The sequence below is a fragment of the Lynx canadensis genome, chromosome E3 (assembly GCF_007474595.2).
Source record: "Lynx canadensis isolate LIC74 chromosome E3, mLynCan4.pri.v2, whole genome shotgun sequence".
Taxonomy (NCBI): domain Eukaryota; kingdom Metazoa; phylum Chordata; class Mammalia; order Carnivora; family Felidae; genus Lynx; species Lynx canadensis.
In genome coordinates this window covers 2,167,880-2,193,596 of record NC_044318.1, presented here as the reverse complement: position 1 = coordinate 2,193,596, position 25,717 = coordinate 2,167,880, and the positions used below count along the sequence as shown (strand labels likewise).

The 25,717-nt window shown below is 61.9% G+C and overlaps 4 protein-coding genes and 1 long non-coding RNA gene across 6 annotated transcripts; 3 read left to right on the top strand and 2 right to left on the bottom strand.

Moving 5' to 3' along the window:
• Positions 1-44: 44 nt before the first annotated feature.
• On the bottom strand, positions 45-9,638 carry E4F1 (E4F transcription factor 1). The gene is given in 25 exon segments (XM_030301669.1): positions 45-245; positions 248-536; positions 625-687; positions 769-895; positions 973-1,123; positions 1,126-1,171; positions 1,324-1,370; positions 1,373-1,474; positions 1,477-1,542; positions 1,638-1,654; positions 1,656-1,695; positions 1,698-1,743; positions 2,014-2,098; positions 2,100-2,221; positions 2,541-2,575; positions 2,578-2,691; positions 2,694-2,708; positions 2,793-2,819; positions 2,822-2,961; positions 3,076-3,106; positions 3,109-3,187; positions 3,295-3,488; positions 5,683-5,788; positions 7,047-7,195; positions 9,416-9,638. Coding segments are annotated over 25 exon segments (2,310 nt in total). The 5' UTR covers positions 9,573-9,638; the 3' UTR covers positions 45-183.
• Positions 4,796-6,055, top strand: LOC115504607. Its single transcript, XR_004343063.1, has 3 exons — positions 4,796-4,858; positions 5,121-5,223; positions 5,935-6,055. It is a non-coding gene; the product is annotated as an uncharacterized LOC115504607 (long non-coding RNA).
• A 5,280-nt stretch (positions 9,639-14,918) lies between the features above and the next one.
• Positions 14,919-17,760, top strand: LOC115504078 (phosphoglycolate phosphatase). Its single transcript, XM_030300753.1, has 2 exons — positions 14,919-15,575; positions 15,677-17,760. The coding sequence occupies exons 1-2, from the start codon at positions 14,933-14,935 to the stop codon at positions 16,000-16,002; spliced, it is 969 nt and encodes a 322-aa protein (XP_030156613.1). The 5' UTR covers positions 14,919-14,932; the 3' UTR covers positions 16,003-17,760.
• Positions 17,761-18,274: 514 nt separating this feature from the next.
• MLST8 (MTOR associated protein, LST8 homolog) lies at positions 18,275-23,934 on the bottom strand. Of its 2 annotated transcripts, none has more exons than XM_030300751.1 (9): positions 23,891-23,934; positions 23,196-23,363; positions 22,986-23,037; positions 22,739-22,901; positions 22,322-22,397; positions 22,085-22,237; positions 21,134-21,258; positions 20,854-21,017; positions 18,275-20,751 (listed from the first exon to the last, which is right to left on the bottom strand). In XM_030300751.1, exons 2-9 carry the CDS (start codon positions 23,322-23,324, stop codon positions 20,633-20,635), a joined length of 981 nt encoding a protein of 326 aa, XP_030156611.1. In that variant the 5' UTR covers positions 23,325-23,363; positions 23,891-23,934; the 3' UTR covers positions 18,275-20,632. The 2 variants fall into 2 exon arrangements, with proteins under 2 accessions (XP_030156611.1, XP_030156612.1); XM_030300752.1 differs by having other exon boundaries at positions 23,196-23,360; positions 23,891-23,912.
• On the top strand, positions 18,682-20,285 carry BRICD5 (BRICHOS domain containing 5). Its single transcript, XM_030300754.1, is given in 10 exon segments — positions 18,682-18,754; positions 18,893-19,030; positions 19,240-19,395; positions 19,469-19,570; positions 19,828-19,936; positions 19,939-19,962; positions 19,965-19,979; positions 20,078-20,100; positions 20,103-20,126; positions 20,129-20,285. Coding segments are annotated over 10 exon segments (684 nt in total). The 5' UTR covers positions 18,682-18,709; the 3' UTR covers positions 20,177-20,285.
• Positions 23,935-25,717: the final 1,783 nt, after the last annotated feature.

Here is a 25,717-nt window from a genome sequence, read left to right as displayed (position 1 = left end):
CCCAGACCCCGAGGCTGCCGCTGCCACGGCAACATCACAAGTGGCAGATTTTCACATTTTATTGTAAAGCAACAAAAAACTATTTACACTCCCACATCCCCTCTGAACACCTGAATTCTGTTCTTTCTTCTCTAGGTCCTCTCCCTACCCAGCCCAGCCCCCAGGACCCTGCAGGCGGCCACGCTAGACAATGACCGTCTGCACCTCGAGCTGGCCCTCCGGTGAGGCGATGACCAGCTCGCCGCATGCTCTAGGATTTCAATGTCCTCCGACGAAACCATGGTCACGGTGGCCTGCTCGGCGCCATTTGCGCCCGCACGGGCCGTGAGCACGGTGCCCTCGCTGATGGCCGAGGCCAGCGTCATGGCCACCTGTTCCGTCAGGCTCTCAGGGGTGGCGATGGTGATGGTGTCGGCAGCCGCCTCTGGGCCCAGCCCCGCCTCCTGGTCCATAGTCACATTCTGCACGATGATCTGGTGCCCGGCGCTGGCCTGGTGCACGATCTGCTGTACCACCTTCATGATGTGGCTGTCCACCTGTGGGGGGCTCACCGCTCAGCTCGCGCTGCGGAGGGCGGGGACGGGGGCCCACACCACCCTCCTCGGCCCTCCCCCAGCCCCTCACCTCTGTCTGGGCGCCCTCAATGATCTCCGCGGCTTCGCTAGCCTCCGCGTCGTCCGCAGCAGCCTGGACACGGGGTCAGAGGTCAGCCGACCCCAAGGGAGGCTCCGCCACGCCACCGTCCCACCCCGCCCCTGCCGCACCCACCTCAATGATGTACTCCTGGGTGTCGGCCACGACGGAAGAGAACTCAACCAGCACGGCGTGCGGGTCAGTGAGGACTGAGGCGGCGGCCGAGGGGATTAGGGCACAAGAGAATCCATCCAGAAGGCAGACGCTGGGGCGGGGGGAGGGGGGGGCTAGGTCAGCACGCCGGGACAACCCCTCCAGCCATGCCCCACAGCGGGGCCTGAACCTTTGGTGCGCAGGTGCCGGTTGAGGGTGCCGTGCTCGGCGAAGCCCCGGCCACAGCGGTAGCACTTGAAGGGCTTCTCGCCCGTGTGGTGCCGCACGTGCGCACCAGGGAGCCCTTCCCGGAAGCCACGGCTACAGAACGGGCACAGTGCGGCTTATCCTCCAGGTGCGTCCGGAAGTGCACCTGCTGGGCGTTCTGTGAACCCACACCGTCAGTGCCGGCCTGGCCTCGGCCTCTGGGCCAGGCCGGAGGGGCTGGGGGAGGGGCTGTGTGGTCGAGAGGCAGGGACGGGACAGGGATGGCCCAGGAGAGGGGAGCCCTTGGGTCAGGGGTCGGGGCCCAAGCACCCACCTTGGTCTGTAGCACTTGCCACACTCAGGACACGGATAGGGCGCTCATCTGAGTGGACGCGCCGGTGGCCGCGGACATGTGCGATGGTCTTGTAGAGCTTCCCGCAGTCTCCGCAGCGGAAACGTCGCTCGTGCACGTGAACCTCTGGTGCTTCTTGAGCAGGTAGGCCTTGGGGAAGGCCTTGCCACACTGCACGCATGTGAACGGCCTTGGCCCTGGGGCCGCACGGGATGTCAGGCCGGGTCGCCACCCGAGGGCCCCAAACACACATCTGGCTGGCTGCCAGGTGCCCCCCACTCCTGCCACCCACCTGCGTGGCCCCTTTTGGGCCTCCAGGGTGGCCGCCGTCGGGAAGGTCTCACTGCATGAGGGCACGGGTGGGTCCTGGGCACGGCTGAGGGCCCGCTGGCCACCTGCTGGCGGGCGGGGGGAGGTGTCCCAGCACGCCTCCAGCACCCACTGCGGGCTGGACCCCAGCAGCACCAAGAACAGAGTCGTGGCACCCCCCACACCGGCAAGCTCCACCATGAGCCCAGGGAAGGCAGTAAACGGGGGAAAATCACTGCAGAAAGTGGCTCAATGTTTCCACCCCAGGGAACACAGCAAGGCCGGCTCCAGGGCCAGGGTCGTGACCCTGGACCGAGGTCTGACCCCCAACGGAGCTCGCCAGCGGCGCAGGCACCTACTGTCTCCACTGACTCCACCTCCAGCAGCGGCAGCTCCGGGGGACCGTCTCCCAGGGGCTGGGGGCTGGGCGCGCGGGAGGGGCTTGCTCCAGGGCCCCTCTTCTCCAGTGACACGCTCAAGGACAATGCCGGAGTTCTGCATGGCCTGGTGCAGCAGGTTCTCACGGCCACCCTCACCGGAACAGGGAAGCTCCTCGGAGCCGGGGGGCTGTGGGCAGGCAGACGGAGGGCAGCCGGTCAGGCAGAGACACCGGTACCCACTTGCACGCACGACACGGAGCAGAGCCAAGGGGCCCCGGGGGCACGTGCATACGTCTTGGGGAGCCCCACAGCCCGTTCCACCTCACCTCCAGCTCCCTGTCCCTCACCCCTCCCGCCCTCTGGCATGCCAGTGGTCTCCTGTCTCCCCTGCAACCACACTGAGCACCAGGAAGGCAGGCCAGCTTGGTCCCGTTCCCACTGGAGCCAGTGACCGGCACAGAGCCCGGCACTGAGCGGACAGAGGCCAGCCCCTGACCTGCCCGCACCTCTGGGGCCAGGGCTTTCACGCCCAAGGGAAGTTTTGCATCTGGACATGGACTTCGTGGATGACAGTGCCCTTGGCGTCTGTCACCAGGTGAATCACAGGCGATGTCTCCATAGGTTCGCCCGTCACCGATGATGATGTAACGGTCCCACGGTGGAGGCGCCAGATCCTTTAAGGCAGAACCAGGAGAGTCCCTGAAGAGACCGCTGACCAGGGCAGCACCCAGGCCTGGGCCAGGGCGGGGAGCCCCTACCTCGCGGACCTGCAGGCGTGTCCTCTTGCCCACAAGCACGTCCTTGCTCGCGCTGAAGCGAATCTTTTCGGTGCACGGGGTCAGAGACTTGAGGTGCCGGGTCAGCGCACCCGACTCCCGGAAGATCTTCCCGCACTTGGCGCACTTATAGGGGCGCTCATCTACAGAGAGGGCAGGGTCAGCCCCGGGGCCAAGGGGCAGGCAGGCCCCCAGCCACAGCCTCGTGTTCCCCCAGAGGCAGGGGCCACAAGGCCGGCTCACAGCCCCCTGGCTCACCCGTGTGCGCCGGTGGTGCCGGATGAGCGAACCCTTGGCCGGAAGGACGCCCCGCACAGCTTGCACTCGTGGTCCTTGCGGCTGCTGTGGGTGACCATGTGGGCCTTGAGGATGCTGCCCTGGGGGAGAGCGGGGAAGCAGGGCTCAGGCACCTCCCCGGCGGAAGTGGGAGGGAGGCCCGGCCCCACCCGCCGGCGGGGCCGCGAGCACGCAGCCCCGGCCTCACCGTCTTGAAGGTCTTGTGGCACAGCGCGCACACGTATCGGCCGTCCTTGTTCACCAGCAGCTTGACCTGGGCCTGCTCGCCCTCCCCGGGAAGGCCGGGGCCCTGACGGCTGGGGCTGCCTGGGGCTTCCGCCATCTCGTTGTCCCACGGCTCTGCCTCGGCGGCCACAATGACCTCTTTGATGTGTCCACCGCCTGAGGAGAAGAGGGTCAGCCTGAGCCTCGAGACCCTGCGGGCCCTGCCACCTCCTTTGATCCCTGCCTGGGGACGTTGCTAGGACACGGTGGAGCTGTCTGACGCCCTCCAGTCCAGGGCCTGGTATCTGCTCCCTGAGCTGGAGGCCGCCCAGAGGAGCTCCAGGACCCAGAATGTGCCCAGTGGGGAGACCCACCATGAGCACCGGCGCCCCCTCCTAAGCCAAGGAGCGCAGGACCGGATGTGCGCAGGGGTCCCGCCCCCGCTGAGGACAACCGAGTGCCAGCACAGAGACGGTGGACGGGCCGCCCCGCTCACTGCGCCGGCTCCCACTGTCAGGTAAGACGGATGCCTCGGGGGGCGGGGGGGAGGCACCCGCTGTGTCTTGAGGCAGGCAGGCTGGGGACCCTCCCGGGAGAGCGAGTGCTCCCCAGAAACCCGGAGCTGCCTGAGGAAGGAGGCCTGGCCTTGGCGCCTCTCACGGGTGATGAAGAGATCTGACGACGTGCAAAGCTAAGCTGTAAACACACTTCGTAATTCCTGCGCATAAAAACGACACGTGGGAAGCGGCTGTAAAGCCACTTTTAGGAACCATCTCAATCAGTCAGACGTAGCGTGTTGACAAGCCATTCTCACGCACAAGGCAAGCACCGTGACTCAGACAATTAAGGCCATCTCTCGCCCATGCCCTGGCTTGTGCGCTGGATGCTCTGGCTTTGCTCCGCCCCAGAAGCAAACCTCCAGAAGGCCAGGGACCCCGCCAGGCGAGGACTCGGGACAGAGCGTGGCACAAGACACAGCAGGCGGACGGCTCAAGGAAGGGAGGACAGGGCTGCCCCGAGTCCAGAGAGGAAAAGCAAGTTTGTTCCCAGCCAAGAGGCGGGAGGGCCGGGAAGAGGTACCTGGCCCCCCACACAGCCCCTGCCGACTGTGGCCCTGGCCCCCCAATCCTGGGAAGCCAGCAACTGGCAGTTTAGGACTCTAGCCAACCCCGGAGCAAGGAGTAGCAGACTCCTAGCGGGCATGTGGTGCACCCAAGATGCCTGCAAAGGGGGAAACTCCCAAGGGGACAGAGAGGCAGGAGGTACCCAGGGGGAGCCCTCAGAGCACAGGGACGAGCCGCTGAGCAGCAGGTGTGGGCCAGCTGGAGGTCAGGGGGGCAGGAAGGGGCCTGGCTAGAGGTGCCACCCAACCCCAGGGGATTTGTTTTCCCATATGACACCACCCAGGGCCAGAGCACGGCCCCACCCCCCACATGACAACATTCCTATCCAGAATGGCAACAGGTGAATGTCCCTGTCCACAGGAATGTCAGGCAGGGGAAGGGACAGCATGGAGACAAGGACGGATGTCCGGCTGCCTCCCTGAGGTGGGTCCGTGGCAGAAAGGCCTACTCTGCGGCTCCCTCCCGAGGTCTCCGCCCCTCTTCCTGCCCCATCTGGTCCCAAGGGCTTCCCAAGGCCAAGGCGTACCTGTCACCCAAACCCACATCCTGTGCAGCCGCCCACTCAGGCACCTGCCAAGACTCCTGCCCAGCAGACCCCTAGATAACAACCCTTCCTTTCAAGCTGGGCAGCAGGCTGCACCCTCCTGTCCGGCTGCCCTTTGAAGGCTCCCCCTTCCCATTCCAGACCTATCAACTCCCCCCTCTCCCGCTGCACACCAGCAAGGCACTCGAACTTAAAAAGAGCCATCAAGGAGGCTGACTGGGCACTATACGCTCATAAAAGCCAGGTGAGAATCAGGGCAGGAGTTGCACCCCCACGGGCGGGGGGGGGGGGGGACAGCCAAGGTCAGACAGCAGGTCCGGACAGGGCTGGAGCCACCAGTGCATCCTGTGCATACCCCAACCTGACCCATCAGAGTGGACTGTGGGGTGGGGAGCAGGAAACCGGGGTTGGCAGAAAAATGGGGAAGATTCCAGAAGGACCAGGGAAGGACCAGGGAAGCAGCCAGCTCGCGACTGTGCACAAAGTGAGGACCCTGAGCGCAGGCCACACGCCCCCCTCTCCTGGCGGGCAGGGCTTGGTGCCCAGTGCTCACTCTGGAGGGCCTCGGCCCTCCTCAGCCAGGCTTTGCTCTCAGGAGAGCAGAGGGTCACAGCAGCAAGGGTCCCTCGCCTCCAGCCCTAACCACAAACAGCTGTGCTGACAGCCACACATGGACAGACACTGGGAGACCGCGCCGGCTTACCCACGATGTCGGGTGCGTGGCTGATGTCTGTCGTTAATGCGGCCGTCTCCACCACGATGTGGGCCACCGTGATGGGCTCCTCCGGGCCGGCCACCGCTGGCACCACCTGCCGTGGGGGGACAGGGGACAGAAAGGATTCTCCTGCAGGGCTCCAGAGTTCCCTTGGCTTGGAGAGGGAAGGCTTGGGTTTATCTCCACATGGGAAGGCTGCGGTGGGACCTGTCATCTCCCCCGACATCTCTCCCACCCTAGTCCCTCCAACCCAGGCCTAAGGGGTCAGCCCCGTCACTCAAACGCCCCTGGCCACCATGGGCGGATGCAGAGCAGCGAGCACCCTTGCAGAGGGCTCCCGGGAGAAGTGACCGGCAGTTCCAGCCCGAAGTCCAGTTGGCTGTGCAGGGATGAAGGTCAGCACCCTCACCCACCAGCCCCAGCCAAGCTATCAAGCGATGTGGGTCCAGGGGCCTTCCTAGAGGAAAGGGCACCACCAGGAGGGGCCAGGAAAGAGCACAGGGTCTGAGGGAGATGGCTGTAGTCCCACCGTCCTCTGGGCCATTCCTGTGACGAGCTGAGGCGGCTGACATCTCCCAGAGCCTCCTTTCCCAATGCCATCCGACGAGGGGCTCGAGAACACCACCGTGCAAAGGTGCTGGGGACCTTCAGAGGCCTGGATGCGTACAGCCCAAGCACGTGCAGCATGACAACCTTGGCCATGTTTATGACAAAGTGGCAGGACTCCCAGAGCCACCCTTTGCAGGATCCCGAGAAACCATGTGTCAGGGGTGCCTGGGCGCTCAGGTGGTTGAGCATCTGACTCTTGTTTCGGCTCAAGTCATGATCTCACAGTTTGTGAGTTCAAGCCCCACGTCAGGCTCTGTGCTGACAGTGCGGAGCCTGCTTGGGATATTCTCTCTCTCTCTCTCTCTCTCTCCTCCCCCAGCCTCTGTCTCTCTCTCAAAATAAATGATAAATTTTAAAAAGGAAAAGAAAAAGAAACCGTGCGTACTGGGCAGGAGAGAAGCCAAAAGAACAAAAGCCACCATGACAGCCCTGAGCCACTGAGCCAGGACAGACCCTGAGCCTCCAAGAAAGGAGGGATGTCAATTGCGCAGGCTTCAGCCAGAGGTGCTGGGAAGGCAGGGCCATCCCAAGCCATCCAGGAAACCAGGAACACTGCCAAGCTCTTAGGGACAGGGCCCAGGCTCCCACCCATGACCGGATGCCTGTCCTCTGTCCACCCCCGTGCCACAGGGAACCGGCTGCACAGGTCTGTCAGGGCACGCACACACCCCTTCCCAGCCACCAGGTGAGCCCGAGGAGGAGGGCGCACATGTGCGTGGAGGTGGCAGGTGGAGAGGGCTCACCTCCTGGCCCAGCGCAGCAGCAGCAGCAGGGGGCAGGCAGGGCCTCCTGAGGGGCCGCTGGCAGACTTTCTGGAGTTTGTGCTGAACAAAGTCTTCCAAGGCAGTGAACTCGGCCTGGCAGCGGCCACATCTGTGCACATCGTCCTCATCTGCAACAAGCCTGTGCTCAGTGGGGCCCGGGAGGGCCTCCAGCCCCAGGCCAAACCCACCGAAGGGTGCCATCGGACCACAGGCACCTTCCAGCCTCTGGTGACCTGCGGAAGAGGTGCCCACCCCAGGGAGAACAGCACCCAGCAGGTGGGGGCCCCAACCTGAGAGTTAGACTGCAGAGATCCAGTGAGGCTGCCGTGCCCAAAGCCCCCACTTCAGAGATGGGGACAGAGCCCCAGGGAGCAGCTAAGAGGTGGAGGGATTCACCCAAGCCGGTTTGGGGACGGTGGAGGACCAGAGTTTAAGATTGCTTCATCGGCTCCGAACGGGCAGGAGCCCCCCCTTCTGGAGAAGACACTCAGGGTGGAACTTCCCAGAGAGGCTCCACACCCCAGGCTCAAGTCCTCACCATGTAGGCTGACCGTGCCTGCCAGGTCCTACAGCAGGCACTTCCCACTCACTGAACCCCTCCTGGTGCCAGGCACCTCACTGGGAAGTCCCCAAATCCAGCCAGCGCCCTGGGGAAATAAGATGACTATTCTCATTCCAGGAAAATGACCTGAGATTCAAGACCACCCAGCTGGTGAGTGTTCGGGCCAGAATCTGAACCTGAGGGTCTACTCCAGATGCCCCGCTATTTGCACAAAGGGATGGGAGGATGTTCCTTGTGCTTCTGTAAAAGTCTGCCAGTTCCCACCACCTCACATCCGTCCCACATCAAGGTCAAACCCAGGCCTGGCACACGGAAGGATCCCAGTCCATGTCTTTTGACTCAGTGAGCGAACAAAGGCCCACACCACACCATGACGGGCCCACACAAGACCACCTGCCAGAGGGCGATCCCCTCCAGATGGTTCGCAGTCACAAGAGAAGCACTGACGTGCCCACACCCTTTAACCGTCCCCCCTTGCTCTCCAGGTCTGATCGCTGTTGCCAGCGAAGGAACACCACACAGAAGGGGACACACTCCGCCCGTGTAACAGTGACAAGGCTGGGGGCAAGCACCAGCAGGGCCCAGCAACCTCCGAAGAGATCCCTCTCCAGGCTGGCACTGCCCCTAGTGGTACTGCCCCTCCCCAGCTGGAATAAGAAGGAGCAAGAAAAAACCATGCGCTGAGATAGGAGTTCTGCGGAGACAGGGCCACTACCCCAATATCGCTAGCCAGCCCCCCTCCTGTCTGGCCCAGTCTATAGCTCATGAGACAAGCTCGGAGGAGAGAGACCCAACTTCTGTCTGCACCAAGCTGTCAGGGCGCCGGTCGTCCGCTCTGCCCTCAGACAGTTGCCACCGGCTCCGTCTTCCTTCTCACCGGGGTCCGGGGAGGCAGCGCAGCCCAGAAGGTAGGGGAGTCGGTTGAGGAGTCACACAGCCCTGGCATCCAGTCCAGTCCTTGCTACTTACTAGCTGGGTGACCTGGTCACCTTCACACCTTTGAACCCCAATTTCCCTCATCCACAAAATGGGAATGAATCACAACAACAACAACAACAACAACAACAACAACAACAACAGGAGCGTCCAGGGTTGGTTTGAGGACAAAAACGCTGATGCCGGGTAAGTGCTTAACACGTTTTTAGCAGCAGCAGCAGCGGCGGCGGCGGCAGCAGCATCCCCTGCCCAGGACCAAACAGCCAGAACGTGGCGAAAGTGGCAGGTGTGGGATGGAGCCCGCAGGCCGGCTGCAGGGCACCGGCTCTCCACCACTGGGCTCTGCTGCCTCCCGAGGGGCAGCCGGGGCCCTGGGGGCGAGGCCCCGCCCCACCGCACCCCCAGCCTCCAGCCCCACCCCAGCCAGGGCTCTAGAAACCCGTCAGGTGCATTGGGAGGGGGCCCAGAGGAGGGCGGGGCCTTGCCCAGACCGGGAGGCGAAGAGGGCCTGACCGCCGGCCTGAGGGCCAAGGCCGCCAGTGGAGGCGACGGCAGAGGTCTACACACGAGCAACCCCACAGCCTTGGGCACTGTGAGTACCCGCGTGTGAGCACCGAGGCCCACGGGTGATGGGCGCCCCACAGGAGAGGCCCGAGGGTCTGAGGAAGCCGGGGAGCGCGTGGAGGGCTATGTAGGACCCCTTGGGGACCCGTGAGGTCCGCAAGGAACCGGGGTATGGGACGGTCGGTCGCGTCCACAGCTTAGGCCCTCGGAGCCGCCTCCAGCCAGGACTGAGCCGTCCCCACCCCGGCCGCGCCCGACCCTGTCAGGCCCCGTCAGGCCCTGTTACCTTCTTCGCTAAAGGGCGCCGGGAGGCCGAGGAACCCGCCAGGAGCCAAGGCCGCCGCCGCCGCCGCGACCCCGCCCTCGCCCGCCTCCCGCCCGGCTTCGGCCCGGGCTTCTGCCGTATGCGCGGCCGTCACCCGCACTGCCATCGCGCCCTCCATGTCGCAACGCGCCGCAGGAAGATGGCGGATTTACGACCGTGTCGTCATAACAACGGGCCGCGCTGAGGCGAGCGAGAGAAAACGACGAGAGGAGGCCGACGGGGCGGAGCCAGGTGGGTTTGACAGACAGGCAGCGGGGCGGAGCCTAGGAAGAGAGGCCTAGAATCTCAGAGGCGGGGCCAGACTCCCGGAGAGAAGGCAGGGGGAGGGGCTGCTCGGGGGCGTGGTTACGCTGGAGCGGACTGACTGGCAGGCGGAGGGGCGGGGACAGAGGCGGGCCCGAGGGGCGGGGCTGGGTGAGGCGGGGGCGTGGCCATGCCGGAGGGGCGAAGGGCTTGGTTCCCCGAGCGGCTCCGGAAGCTTCAGGAAAGGTTGAAGCAGACGTTCTGAGCCGGTGGTGCAGCCGCGGGCGCCCCGCCGGCGAGACACTGCCCCACCCCAGCTCCGGCGGGTAGTGTGGTGCGCGGGTAGTGCGGTGCTCGTCGCCCCAGCCCCACCCCCTCGGGTCAGAGCCTCCCTTGTCGCCACGGTCGCCGGGAGGCACCCGATTTGGGTTTGGCTCACGGGTAGCTTCGCTAAGCCTTTTATACTTACGCGTATTTTTAAAATTGTAATAAATATACATAAGACTTGCCTTTAATGGCATTTAGTGCATTCACAACGTGCACACAACGTGCATCACCACCGCCAAGTTCCAGAACATTGTCGTCATTCCAAGAGGAAACCTAACCCCTTAGCACTCACTCCCCATTCTCCCCTACTCCCAGCCCCTGGCAACTACTTTCAGTCTGAAAGGATTTGCCTTTTCTGGATATTCTCAAATAAATGGAATTACACATGTGGTCTTGTACATCTGGCTTGTTTTGCTTAGCATAATGTTTCCCAGGTTCATCTCTACTGGAAGCACGTCATTACATCGCCAGGAAAGACCACAATTTATTTAGTCTTCGCATTCGGTTGGGTTGTTCCCACCTTTTCCACTATTATGAATAGTGCTGCCATGAACACACGTGTACAAATTCCTTTTATTCTTTCAGGTGATTTAATTAGTTCTATGAAGCTAAGCACTTTACAGGATTTTCTCATTTAAGTACCAATCGCCCCCATTTGAAGATGAAGAAACTGAGGCACAGTAGTGATAGGACGCTTGCCCAAGGGCGGACTGGAGATGGAAGTCTGCACAGAGCCATGGGCTGGAAACCCACAGGATGTGCTCTCTCCCACGTCCGTTATCTTCTGTGGCCCAGCCCTGTGCTGAATCCCAGAGACTCAGATGAATCAGAACTGGTCTCCTCCAGGAAGGCTAATCTCTAGAAAAGACCAAGCAGAGACTCAAGGGACGGGGCAGAGTAGACTGTTCTGCCCTGGCAAGGACACCAAGCAGAGACTGTCTCCATGCTGGGGCTGCCCAGCTGGGCCCCGAGGACCCTTGGCCTGGCAGAAGCTGGCCTGTGTGAAGCACAGGTCAGACGGTCAGAAGTCAGACTGGGGTAACGATGAGGTTGCTTTCTGCATGAGGCTTGCTCGCCAATGCAGGGGGATAGGCAGACGGTGTGAACGCATTTCAAAAGGATCCCTCTGACTGCTGTGCGGATAAAAGGACCTCAGGGCCCATAGAGGCAAGAAGATCCCAGATGGATGGTCTCTGAGAGGGACAAACGGAGGAAGACCGGGGGCTGGGGGGAGCTTGTGGAGGGGGCTTCTGGGAAGGAGGACCAGGAAGACACCTCACTTAAGGATGTGCTGAAGAGTAATGGTGAAGCCAGCATCAGAGAGAGAGAGGAAGCCCCAGAGGAATGGGATGGGGCAGGGTCTCAAAGGCAGAGGACACCCTGAGTGTGGGTGGACACGAGGAGGAGCCGGCCCAGGGGAGACAGAGAGCCTGCCTGCCGTGTGCTCCAGAACCGTGTCCGGAGCGGACCAAAGCTCCTGCCTGGTGGCTCCCTGGGAGTCAGGAAAGGGCATCCTGTACCAGTGAGTCCCAGGTCCTGCGTTAGCGAGAGCCCACGCAGGCCAGCGGGTACAGGGGCAGACAGGCCTAAGGTCACTGAAAGGCAGAGTGGCCAGAGAAAGACAGGAAAACCGGAGTCCCCACTCCCCCAAACAGCCTCCTCCCCGACCCAGCCCTCCGCGGCACGGGCTCCAGAGGCACCCTGTGTGTTTTTAGAGTCAGTGCTGTGCTGACCTGCCGTGGCCAGAGCCACGGAGACTCCATCACCCTGTAAGAGGACTGCTCGACCTCTGTTCTTTGATGGACTTGTTGAACCAATCCCATGCCGAAGAATATTTAGATTGCTTCCGAATTTTTTTGTGTGCCACTTGAGTCCTTTTGAAATGACTCCCTTTTTTACTTAGCTCATTGGAAGCAATACCATCTGCGAAAACAGATTCAATGGCTACTTGCATTTTCTAATACAACTTTTTTCATGTTTGCTTATTTATTTTGAGAGAGAGAGAGAGAGAGTGAGCATGCAAGCAGGGGAGGGGCAGAGAGAGAGGGAGAGAGAAAGAATCCCGAGCAGGCTCCTCACTGTCAGCGCAGAACCCAACGTGGGGCTCGATCCCACGAACCATGGGACCATGACCTGAGCCGACATCAAGAGTCAGACCGGGCCTGCTGAGCCACCGGGCACCCGCATTAGTTCCTAATACAATTTAAATCCATGCAAGGCTGTTAAAATTAAATAGCGTCTGGTGTCTGTCCTGGTACCATCTAAATCCGTGCCCCGTATAGCCCGCAGGGGGGGCTTCCTCACTTTGGGGAACCCTGGCGCCATCCATTCGCAGGTATACACTGAACGTCTACCGTGTGTCGGGAACACATCATGACCATGATGCACTCCTCCCCCATCTATACAGGGCACCTCACTCAAGGTCAGCCCCCCTGCCATAAAGTGCACTGTCCCTTCCAGCCTCCTGCAGGACCATGACCACAACCACCTCCCCTCTCGACACTGGCCGCCCCACCTTTCCCACCGTGCCGGCTCGGTCCCTACAACCCACAGGACGTGTCAAACCAATCAGGTATGGCAGAGCTCCACTTTGGAGTCAACTGAGCTTAATCCCAACCCTACCTCGTCCAGCCGGTGACTCTCTCTGGCTCAGTTTCCTCATCCACGAATGGGGACACTACTAGCCTCTGCCTCTTAGGGCTGTAATGCAGGTGAGGAGCAGGGCTCAGTGCCTAGATGCTTACCAGTGCCCAGTAGACCAAGGCACCCGGGCAGGTATTGCACACGCTGGCCCATGGCTGGACCGCAACAGCACTGGCCAGTGTACCATATACCCTGGATGCTTCTGGGTGAAAGCAGCATTTCTGATCTTCTGTCAAATCCAGCTCTTCCCCGCGTCAGCTCCACCACCAAAACTAAGTGGGAAGACACAGGGAGGAAGGTGCTCCCCTCGTGGGCAGTGGGTGCACCAGGCAGGAACACTTTGCATGCCCTGCCTTTGTGGGCCACGGCCCCTCCAATCTCCTCCAGGGGTTCCCAGGCCAACAGAGACCAGCAGAAACGAGCCACGTATAAATAAACAGGGCCCTAAGGCAACTGAGGTCACTGGTTTTACCTCATGGGTTTGGGGGTGGGAGTGGGTCCACAGCAGACTTTATGGAGACCTGGGGCCCAAGAGAAGAGCAGGAGTTTGACACTCTGGGAGCTGGGGGTCTGGGGCACCCGTCACAGGGTAGGCTTTCAAGAAACCGGGCCCTTTGCAATTCTGCTCCCTGGCCCTACGGAAGTAATAACAATAAACATACACCTACCTGTGAACTTGCAGTTCCAATCGCAATTATATTTCACCCAAGAGAAATGAGTGCCTGGGTCCACAAATGAGTGTGTAGGAACCAGAATGTTCACAGAAGTATTATTTACAATGCTCCCAAACTGCAAACAACCCAATGTCCACCTACTGGAGAACAGACCGACGGATGTATTCTTACAAGGGCTCACATGGCAATTAGAACAACAGAAAAGGATGGATTTCCCAGACATTGTGTCGATCCATAGAAGCGAGACTCATGGCAAGTCTGTGAGACCATCTGGAACAGGCAGAGGAGGCTATGACTCATTCCATGGTGACAGAAGTCGGAAAAGTGGTCGGGGGAGGGGTATCCGCTATTGACTGGCTGAGGGACTGTGAGGGAACTTTCTGGAACGAGGGACATATTCTCTGGCTTGATGTGGGTTGTGTTCACACAGACGTATAGGTATGTAAAATTCCATCAAGCTGCACACTTAAGATCGATGCACTTTTACTGTGTATGAAGATGATGGTAAGTGCTGTGTTCTACGCAGTGTCTTAACCCCTAAACCTGCCGCCTTGTAATAACTCGTTCGCATGACCACTAAGGCAATCCCGCCGCCTTATAATAAATAACCCGTTCACAGGACCACTAAGGCACAGGGAGAGCGTTTAAAAAAAAAAATTTTTTTTTTTTTACACTTATTCATTTTTGAGAGACAGAGAGAGACAGAGCACAAGCAGGGAGGGGGCAGAGAGAGAGAGGGAGACACAGAATCCGAGGCAGGCTCCAGGCTCTGAGCTGTCAGCACAGAGCCCCACGCGGGGCTCGAACTCACCAACCCCGAAATCATGACCCGAGCCAAAGTCGGACGCTAAACCGACTGAGCCACCCAGGCGCCCCTTAGGGAGAGCGTTTTTGCAAAGGACCGGATATGGGAACGCGAGGCCTGCCGGGACGGAGCCCCGGGCTGCACTCGGCACTCAGCCGTAATCGGCTCACGCGCTAACACCGTGTCCGTCCGCAGCGTGCCCGGGGCGGAGGGCACGGCCCGGCGCCGCCCAGGAAAGGTGCAGGCGTGACGCCGACCCCAAGGGGGACCTCTCCGCCCCCCCACAACGCCCCGCCGCGCTCCTGCCGCGGAGAAGCCAGCCAATCGGCAGCCGGCCCGGCCCGGGGTCACTCGATTAAGGGCCTCCGTCACCTAGGCTGACCACGCGGCGCCAATGGGCGAGCTGCCCTGCGGCCGCCAATGAGCTGCGGCCTTACGTCCAGCGCCGGCTCTGGGCTCCTCCGCAGCGTTTCCGCAGTGAACGCTCCTCTCCGAATGCCGGTTGGCTCCCTTCCAGCCAATCACCGGGGAGCCTCGGACTCAATAGCCAATGGCCGCCCGCCTCGCAGTGCCGGGCCGCGACGGTTGGCGCTGAGTTCCCGCAGCCCGCGGGAGGCGGGGGCGGATTGGCGCAGGTGGCGTCCAATGGGCGGCGCGCGCGAGGAGCGGGGCCAATGAGCGCGGGGGCGGGGCGGGAGCTGCGGCGGGCGGCTGCAAGGAGAGGACGGTGGCGGCGGCGGCGGCGGCGGCGGCGGGGGCGGCCGGTGGCGGCGGCGGCGGGCGGCCATGGCGGCGGTGGCGGAGGCCGGCGGTGACGACGCCCGCTGCGTGCGGCTGAGCGCCGAGCGGGCCCAGGCGCTGCTGGCCGACGTGGACACGCTGCTGTTCGACTGCGACGGCGTGCTGTGGCGCGGCGAGACGGCCGTGCCCGGCGCGCCCGAGGCCCTGTCGGCGCTGCGGGCCAGCGGCAAGCGCCTCGGCTTCATCACCAACAACAGCAGCAAGACCCGCGAGGCCTACGCCGAGAAGCTGCGGCGCCTGGGCTTCGGCGGCCCGGCGGGGCCCGGCGCCGGCCTCGAGGTCTTCGGCACGGCCTACTGCACCGCGCTCTACCTGCGCCAGCGCCTGGCGGGCGCACCGGCCCCTAAGGCCTACGTGCTGGGCAGCGAGGCCCTGGCCGCCGAGCTGAAGGCCGTGGGCGTCTCCTGCGTGGGCGTGGGGCCCGAGCCGCTGCTGGGCGACAGCCCCGGGGCCTGGCTGGACGCGCCGCTCGATCCGGATGTGCGCGCGGTCGTGGTGGGCTTCGACCCGCACTTCAGCTACATGAAGCTCACCAAGGCGGTGCGCTACCTGCAGCAGCCCGGCTGCCTGCTCGTAGGCACCAACATGGACAACCGGCTCCCGCTCGAGAACGGCCGCTTCATCGCGGGTCCGTGCGGGGCGGGGGCGGCGGGAGGCTCAGGGCGGGCCGCCGGCCGCTCCTGTCCTCTGACCCCGGGTGCTCTCCTCCCCTCCCTCTCCGCCCCGCAGGTACCGGCTGTCTGGTCCGAGCCGTGGAGATGGCCGCCCAGCGCCAGGCCGACATCATAGGGAAACCCAGCCGCTTCATCTTCGACTGCGTGTCCCAGGAGTACGGCATCGACCCAGAGCGCACCGTCATGGTGGGAGATCGCCTGGACACAGACATCCTCCTGGGCGTCACCTGTGGTCTGAAGACCATCCTGACCCTCACCGGCGTTTCCACTCTAGGGGACGTGAAGAGTAATCAGGAAAGTGACTGCATGTCTAAGAAGAAAATGGTTCCTGACTTCTATGTTGACAGCATAGCTGACCTTTTGCCCGCCCTTCAAGGTTAAAGACTTAGTGTCTTTAATCTCCAGAATAAAACAAATTGAAAACCACTTACCCAAATTAATAGGTGGGGCTTAAGCACCCGCTCAGCTAGGTGGCTTCAGAGAGTATACTTGGCGTTAAGTAAAGGCGCTAGTTGTTAACCTTGTAAGTAAACGTTTGGGGGGCGATGTTGTTTACAGATGCTTATATTTGAAGATGCACTTTTAAACCTGGAGGGCGTTGTGGGGTCCTGGGCATCCGGTGCCATTGACCAGGGCAGGCTTAATCTGTCCAGGATTCGGGTCACCTCAGGGCGGTTACCCAACCTGCTCATGGGACTGAAGCCGGTCTAGGATGTTCCATGTTTTATTGAAAATTTTATTCAGGGATTGGGCCTCCTATACAGGGTAAAGGGGAGGACGGTCCGGTTATTTTGACTGTTGGGAGGAACTTGTACAAAGAGCCCCGGGGCCTGTCTGTGTGGTCGTCTGCGGATGATCCTGCTCCGGGATCCCGGCTCCTCACCTGCAGGGTGGGAGTGGAGGACAGGGTATGTCCCTGTCCCTGGGCCGCAGGGTGCTGACCTCACCACCACTGCCCCACGCTTCCTTAAAAACCACTCTGATGTCACAATCAAGTGTCTGTTCCGCTTCGGATGCCCAGGGCTGCCACACCTCCTATGTGGTCACGGAGTTCTGGCAACTGCGTCCTGCTAAGCCTCGGTTTTTTCAAGTGTGCATTTAAATCCAGCTGACTTGAACTGAGCAAAGCGTTGGCCGAGCAGCCGAGAGGGTGTGGATGCCTTTGCTGAACTCTGGGCAGCCGTGCAGAGAGCTCAGAGAAGTGTTGGTACCAAAAATTATTTTTTTACAGTTTTGAACAACTTTTGTCAAACGGTGGAATTGAATCTTAAGTGTGTTAATTAATAGCTGTGCTCTGTCTTGTAGGGAAAAATCCCCCGGAGAAGTCTCCGTGCCCCGCAGCCAGCAGCACGGCTAAAGGCATGTGCTGGCCAAGGAATGCCTGTCGCCCTGGGCGCCTGTGGGGAGGGGAGGGGGGGAGGAAGGAGGTGTCCCCAAGAACAGGAAATCCTTTTACAAGGCATCCGATGTCTTCCTGTCCTCCCGCACCCTGTCGGGGTGGGGGTGAGATGCCAGTGGTCCACGAGGCCACTCATGTCGGCTCTGGAGCCCCTTGTGGGAGGCCAGCGGGAGGACTGGCTGGGTCCACCTGCTAGCCAAGGGTTCTTGGCAGTGGGCCCTGGCCTTTTCTGCCTCTTCCCTAAGTTGCTGACCTGATAAGCAGGCTGTCCAGCCGTACTTGTAGGGCAGGGCCTGGGAAGCTGTTCCTTTTGGCCGACTCCTTCCTGGTGCCTCTCCCTGTATTCCACTGGCATTTGCCCCCAGTTTCTCTCCTAGCCCCAGAGCCGCTCCTTCACTGAATCTCTTAAGTTCTCATAGCAATAAAGGGTGTCCCAAGCCTGCAGCTCTTCCCGGGGCCGGGGTGGGGTGTCTGGGGTTTGAACTCTGCGGCGGGGCAGCACGAGGGCGGCCAGCACCTGTGAGGTTGGTGGTGCTGACGTTGGCTCTGCGAGGTCGGCTCAAGGTGGGTCTGGATATTGAGCAGGCCTGTCAGGGCGTTGTCACCCACACCAGGAGCACGCGGCAGGTGCGGCAGCCGGCAACGCTTCCGCCGGGCAGCGGCCCGGGAGCCCAAGTGCGCCGCATCTCTCTCCCTGTTGCACTGTGTGAACCCAAATCTGTATTAAACTCTCAAACCTGCGCTGACTCTGGCGTTCTTTGCCCGTGTTTTGACAGCAGCCCTCGTGCAGAGGCTGCAGCAGCCTCGCCCAGTGTGGGTGTGGGGGGCTCCAAGGAGGACGTGTTCTGGGATCGCAGTTCCAGAGCCGGGGTGCCGACCACCAGGACGTCACCGCATCCCAGGCCCGTTACAGAGGGGCGGGTGAGTGGGTTCCGGGGAATTAGGAAAAAGGCACAGAGGAAAGCCACAGGCAAGGACCACAGGGTGTGAAGCTTGTTGGGAGCACACATCCTGTGAGCTGCCGGTGCCTGGCCCGTCACAACCCGCGTCCTGAAGAAGCTGGAGGCGCAGGCTGGGAGCAGGGCCTCAGAGGAAACCACCCCGGGCAGGGCCGGGCCGGCAGTGCAGGGGCTCCAGTAGGCTGCCTGGACCCATCCTGGTCTCACACCTGCGTGCTACGTCTGAGGAATCGGGAAGCGGCTGGGGGGACATGGGATCGAAGGACACAGGCGGCGCGAACTCCCTCACCGGTCATTCATGAAACGCATTTATTGATGGTTTGCCACGAGCCAGGCCCCAGGAATCCAGAAGTAACAGTAAAGAGACTGGAACAGCCTCTTGAGAAAACTTAAGCCCGTCCCCAAGCAGACTCTGTAAAGTCGTTCTGCCTGGGGCCCTCGGTGCCGATCAGTGGGACCTGGTTTCCCGGACAGCCATGCACTTCCAGTCTCCAGTTAGCACAGGCCAGGTGTCCAAGAGCCAGGCACAGTGACAAGCGCCCCACCCCCGCTTCAAGGACGGGGGCTGTCCTGGCTCTGACCCTGATATCAGGTAGCTGGGCTGGCGGGAAGCAAGGGGGGCAGGAGAGGAGGGGGCCGGGATGGTTGTTGGCTCATCACTGTACCGAGGTTTCCCCAGCCGACTGCAAGGGGCAGCAGACAATCAGCGCATTGTCACCAGGGCCGCGGCATGGAGCAGACGGGCTGCTGCGAGGAGAGCCCCGGGCCCGGCCAGGTGAGTGCCTCCGAACACCTGGTGCCCTCTCCAGGGACAGAGACCCAGGGCTTGACCCGGGCAGGGGACAGGAGCGCAAGTGCCCACCTCCCACCCCTCGCCTTCCCGAACCAGCCTGCTCCCCGGTCTCTGCTCTAGGCCCCACAGACTGCGATGTGCCCCCGGGTGAAGGCCAAGCCCTGGAAGACCCCCGGCCTGCTCCTGCTGCTGCTGGCACTGGCCGCTGCGGGGACCGTGGCCGGAGGGCTTCTTGGCTTCGCTCACAGCCCTCCCGAGGTGAGCTCCTCCTCAGGACCCAGCCAGGGACACAGACACTGGGAGGTGGGGGGAGGACAGCACATCCCAGCCTTCCGGTGGAGCCAGGGCCCTGAGCAGAGGCAGGAGGCCCAGGCGGGTGGAGGGGTCAGAAACCTCACAGGGAGAACTGGGGGCGTGTCGGGGGCCGCCCCGGCCTACCCAGCTGAGCTCTGGCTTCCTGATGTCAGCCTCTGCTGCAGATGCTCCGTCTGACCCTCCCGGGCCCCAGGGCACCCCGGTCCAACCAAACCACCCAGGTGGATGCGGCCCGGAACGTGGCGACCATCCGGGTGACCCCAGCTCAGAGCAACCACAGCTGGGCGGTGCTGTTCGATGGGCAGAGCGTGAGTGGGCTGGGGGTGTGGTCAGCACCCACGGATGTACAGGTGGCCCTGCCTCACCCGCCTGCCTCCCCAGGGCCGCGTCTGTTACCGCCCCTCAGAGCACCGGGCCTGCTTCCTCCGCCCGATGGAACCCCGAGATCGCGAGACCCTAGAGCTGCTGGTGAACAGCTCACAGGTAAGCAGCCCCGTGCGGCCCATGCGGCCAGGCTCCCGGGGCCAGGGGACAAAGGGTCCTGTGTACAGCCCGGCCCTGCAACGGGCCGGAGCTCTGGTTTCAGGGAACAGAAACCTTGTCTTCCCTTGGCCGAGGCTGCTGACAAGAGCTGAGGGTGGTGCCGGCACCGGGCCAGCGTGTCCAGGGGACAGGCCCTGCCCCAAGCAGGGCAGGTGCAGGTGCCCCAGTGCCATGGCCCACCAGAGTCTTCTCCGCAGGCCCAAGGGTCTCACGGCCCCAGCCAGGACACCCGCTACGTCCAGGAGCTGCTGGCAGTGCTTGGGGACCGTGAGGTGGACCCCGCCCAGGTGGGGTAGTCGGTGCGGCACCTTGCACGAAAACGCCCATTTACTGGCCCGTCGAGCAGAGGGTAAGTTGGGGCTGTGCTGAGAGGCCCGGGCTCCTGCACGACATCCTGGAGAGAAGGGTGAGGAGCCCCCTGGGGCTCAAGCAGGCCCCTTCCCCCAGGACCCCGGAGGCAGCGGCTGGTCTATACCTGTGCATCGACATCTGCTTCCCCCACAGCACATCTGCGTGTCGGTCTGCTTTTATTACCTCCCAGACTGAGTTCAGAGCCCGCCCGGCCCACAGGCCAGCCAGCTGGCCGTCCCCCGCCATCAGTCGCAAGGGAAGGTGGGCTGCCGGCGGAGCTAATAAACCCTGCACCTGGCCGTAACGGTGTTTCTTTGTGGCTTCAGAACACAGAACGGGCAGCGGTGAGGGAACACTGGCTTGGGACGGGACACCAGCCTCGGATCCCCTAAGTCACGTGGCTCTGGAATTTCTGAAACGAGGGTAGGCTGGCTCAGGTCGGCTGCCTGTCACATCCACATAAGCAACTGGAAGCTGAGAGGATCCCGGGCCATACCGGCCTGGCCCCTGGAAGCCGGCCGAGGGGACCAGGGTAGCCAGGCAGGGCCAGCTGGCCTGGGCTGGTGGAGGTTCCCTCTGAGCCGGGCATCCGGACAGACGTATTCAGCAGGCGCTGCCTGGCAGCTGCCTGCGGCTCCGAGGGGGCCCAGGTTAGCCCAGCACGCTGTCGTTGAAGGCCAAGCAGACCACAGCTTTCTGATGGCCCCGTACTCTCTCTTGATCTCTCCTGTCCTCCACGCACCAGAGCCGGGCCAGGTTGTCAGAGGAGGCTGCGGGGAGGGCGTAAGCAGTGGCTCAGCACGCAGCCCCAGGGCAGGAGTGCGGGGGGCTGGCGGGGATGGGGACGGACAGGCCGGGTACACCGGGCTCACCGGTGACGATGTACTGCGAGTCCCCCGAGAAGGCGCAGCCCCACATCCAGCCTCGGGATGACTCTCCCGGGTTGCTGCTCCTGATGCTGAGCTCTGTCATCAGGGAGAAGTTGGACGTCCTCCAGATCTTGCAGGTCTGGTCAGCCGAGCAGGTGGCAAGGAGCCTAGGGAGGGGCGTGAGTGCGGCGGGGGTGTCATCAGCAGCCCCTCCCCACCCTGCACCCCTCCGCCGTCCACGAGGCAGGCCCCGACCCATCAGGCCCCCCGAGCCCGCACACACGTGGAGTCGGGGCTGAAGCGGCACTGCAGGGCGTAGCGGGTGTGTGCAGGGATCTTGGTCTTGGGGATGAGCTGTGTCACCTCGTCGCCAATGCCCCCGGTCAGATTCCAGACGTAGCAGTTCCCCTGCAAGCAGGCGGGGAGTCACGGGAAGCCTGGAGCCTTCCGTCTGACGCACAGGGAAGGCTGCCCTGGCAGCTGGACCCAGACCCAGGGGCTGCCACCCAACACGCAGAGATCTGGGGGCCCGGGACGTGTGGCCGGCACCTCTGGTCCTGCCCGCACAGACTGCCCGGCAAGCTGAGAGCGAGAGGCCGCGCCTGGCCTTCGGGAGTGCTGCTGGCCAACGGGAGTGTGAAGAATGAGAAGGGAGTCGGGCCCCTCAGACAGTGGGGACAGAAGGAGGGCGGTCTGGGGGACACCATGGGACAGCTGATCTGTTGAGATGTAAGGACATTACAGGGAGAAGATGAGGCCAGACGGGGCATCGGGGCTAAACCCCAGCGTCCCAAGGCCAGGGTGAAGAGCCAGGTCACCTAGGGGTCTGTGCAGGGAATGGAGCCCTCGGGCAGCTGAGAGAGAGTGGCACAGGGGTGGAGGGTATCAGTGAGGGCGGAGGGAGGACACAGAGCGGCCGCAGCCGATGTGCGGGCACACAAGCCAAACTGGGACCAGGAGGAGACGGGGAGGAGAGGGAAGTGGAATCGAGAGGCTCTGGAGGTGGAGGTGACAGCCGCTAGATGAGCCATGGTAGGAGCGAGAGGGGGCGTCAGGATCGACACCCGGGTTTCTGGCTTTGGTGGCTGGGTTGGAGCCCAGGGTGGGGGGAGCAGGCCTGCGGGGGGTGGGGGAGTGTGAGGGAACATCTGGGGAATAAGCCACGCGGAGGAGTGAGGAGGATAAGGGGCCGGGTGGAGCTGGCCTCCCCCGCGTGCTCACACCCAGGACTCACGGTGCTGTTGACGGCTGCCATGTAGCTGGCATCGGGGTCAATGTGGGCAGACGTGATGGAGACCTCAGGCTCGGGTATCAGCTGCTCGTTGTGGTCGGTCTTCAAGTCCCAGATGTGGATGGCGCCGCTCTGGTCACCCACGATGAGCTCCGCCTGGGGTGCAGGGGAGGTGAGGGAGGGCGGGAGTCTCCCGCCCTCCTGCACACCTCGGTGCCCGGCCCCGTGCGCACCCCTCACCTGGTTGGGGTGCAGGCACACGCAGTTAATGGGTGCGTTCACCTGGAAGATCCGCTGACACTGTAGGTTGCGGGACCTTTGGGGCGGGGCACACGCTGTAGTGGGTGCGATCAGCGCCCCACAACGTGCTCTCTGCATTCGGCACCCCCAGGGGCGGCCCCTGGCCTCAAGGTGGCGCTTGATGCAGTTCGTGCTCCAGAGCTCTCTACGGTGTCAGGCTGAGGCCTGAGGCCGGGCTCGTCTTTGTGTGGCTTCACCCCTGCGCTACCCTGCTTTTGTCACTGCCCTCAATAAATCACCCGCTCGGGAAAGCCCATCTCAGCCTCTGCTTGGAGGGCCCCGCCCCGAGACGGTCTCCTGGCTGGCCCCCAGCCCCACACAACCAGCAGCAGGCCCCTCCTACCCACGGCCCCACACCTGAGGTCCCAGATCCGAGCAGTGCAGTCCTCCCCACCCGTGTACATCCACCGACCGTCCTCATGGAAGCCCACAGACGCGATGTTCTTGTTGACCCCGTCGTAGCTGATGATGGGGTTGGGGTTGTTGGAGCTGAGATCATACATGCGAATGTGCTGGTAACCTAGGGGCACAGGGTAAACTGAAGAGTGGCTGTGCCTGGAGAGGCTCGGCAGAGATGGAGGGTCGGGGTCGAGGGTACAGGTACCTGCAGCCGCGATCATGCTGCGGTCAGGCGTGATCTCCAGTGCGTTCACCTGCTAGGGTCTGTTAAGGAGCGTGACGAACGGAGCCCTGGAGCCAGAACCCTCGAGGCCTCCACCGTCCGGCTGGGCTGCTGCATCCTTCCCACCCCAGGCACCCGTCCTTTGCCTAAGCTGGCACCCCCACCAGGCGTCCTTCCCCGAGTGGAGGATACAGAGTCCTGATGCTGCACCGTGCGGGTACAGATCCCACTGTGGGCCTGCCAGAAGCGCACCGTGTGGTCATAGCCCGCAGTGGCCAAGATGACCGGGTCACTGCCCACCGTGCCCGGGGACGTGTTCATGGCGTGGAAGAAGGCTTGGGTCTGCACTGGACCCGACTTCTGAAAAGTAGGGGTCAAAGGTCAGAACATCTGCACCAGAGAGGGAGGTGCGGTATTTAGGGAACACCCTCTGGGTCCACTGGGTGCTGAGAGACAGGCATTATCACTCTCATTTTAGAGATGAGAAAACAGGCTTAGAGGTTCAGAGAACGCGTGACAACCTACGGACAGCTCCCAGCTCCAAGGCACGTGCTCCGTCCCGCGCCCCACGGACCGGGACAGGACGCCACCCCACCCGTCGCCGGCAGGGGGCGGTCACGCCCGGGGCGCCGCTCTGCCGCAGGGGCGGGCCGCGCATGCGCAAGGAAGCGGACGGGCCGGAGAGGAAAGCCGAGCCCTGCGGCTGCGCATGCGTAGCGGGCCCGCGGCTAGGCCTGATGGGAGGGGGCGCTCTCTGGCCCGACCCTCGGGTTTCCCGGTGCTTCGCCCACAGCCCTGGCTGCGTCCCGCTGGGCCACCTTCACCCAGGCTCTCTCTCCTGGCCACCCAGGAGCCGCTTTGCGGCCCTCGCCCCGCGGCCCCCGTACCTTACACGCGCCTCTGCGCTCCGCCGGGGCCCAGGACGGCGAGCGGAGCCGGAGCAAGTCGATAGAGGCCGCGGCCGAGCGTAGAGTTATCGATGGGCCTTGGGCGACACCACGAGACTTAGGCGGGGGGGGCGAGACCAACGTTCTGGGGCGGGGGGAGGCCCCCGTGAGGCCTGGCCTCAGCCTTCTCCCCACTGAGGCACCCCACCCTTCGGACAGCTACCCATTTTCCAGGCTTGGTCCCAAGGGGGGCTCCGCCCCACCCCCTTCCCTCCATCCCCTGCTGCCCACGCCCGTCTAGGATGCCCAAGTAAATTACAGGACGCCCAGTTAACATTTGAATTTCAGGGAAGCAACGATAATTATTTTTTTGGTATAAGTATATCCCAAATATTCCACGGGATATACTCGTACTAAAAAGCTAATGATGGCCATGGGGAATGCAGATGTTTAACTGGATGTTTTGTAGTTTCATTTGCTAGGAATGGCAATCCTAGTCTGGGCTCTTTCAGTCCTCTTCAGCCCTGGCCTGACCCTCTTGTCTGCCCCCTCTGCCCAATGACCCCTCCAAAACTGGGGTCCCTCATGCTTCCTGTTCTATTTAGCACGCCCACACTCCATGCACTGTGGCCTCATCCTCTTAAATGGAAAAACAAAAATCCCACGGTTTCTTCCCACCACACTTAAAAACACAGCAACACACCTCCCCTCCTTCCTCTGGCTCCACATCCCCCCACCATGCCGCTGGGCCCTGGGTCCCAGGAACCTTCCCTCCAGTTCCTTCCCCACCTTCCTCCTTCCCCTGGGCTTGCTTTCTCCCTCTGTCCGCTCCAGATGCCACGTGCTCCATCCTGCCAGGGTGGACAACAGCAGAAGAACTTGACATCGTTCTGAGGGAGAGAGAGAGAATCCCAAGCAGACTCTGCACCATCAGCACAGTGCCTGACACAGGGCTCGATCCCACGAGCCAGACCGTGAGATCACGACCTGAGCCAAAATCAAGAGTCAGCGCTTAACCCACTGAGCCACCCAGCCGCCCCGGGGCGTGTTTTTGTTTTAATTGTTTTCACACACTATGAAATTAACCTTTTTTTTTTTTTTTTTTTTTTTAAGTTTTATTTATTGGGGAGACTGGGTGGCTCAGTGGGTTAAGCGTCCAACTCTTGATTTTGGCTCAGGTTATGATTTCACAGTTTGTGAGTTCAAGCCCAAATCAGGTTCTGTGCTGACAGTGCAGAGCCTGCTTGGGATTCTCTTTACCCCCCCCCTCTCTCTCTGTTCCTACCCTGCTCGCGCGCACGCTCTCTCTCTCTCTCAAAATAAATACATAAACTCAAAAACATTTTTTTAAGTTTTATTTGTTTATTTTTTAGCGATCTCTACACCCAACATGGAGCTTGAACTCACAAACCCTGACTGAGATCAAGAGTCACATTCTCTTCCCACTGAACCAGCCAGGTGCTCCTGAAATTGACCATTTTTAGAGGGAACAATTTAATGGCTCTTAATACATTTACGGTGCTGTGCAATCACTACCTCTGTTTAGTTTCAGAACATTTTCATCACCCCAGAGGAAAACCCTGTACCTCCGTGCCCTCTCTCCCCCTTACCCCTCCCCACTCAACCCCCAGCCCCTGGCAACCGCCAGCCTACTTTCTGTCTCTATGGATTCGCCTGTTCCGGAAATTGCATATAAATGGAATCCTACGATATATGGCTTTTTTCACTGAACATGATGATTCAAAGTTCATCCAGGTGGTGGGGGCGCATGTAGCACTTCACTCCTCTTTATGGCCCAATAATATTCCATTGTGTGGCTGGACTGCG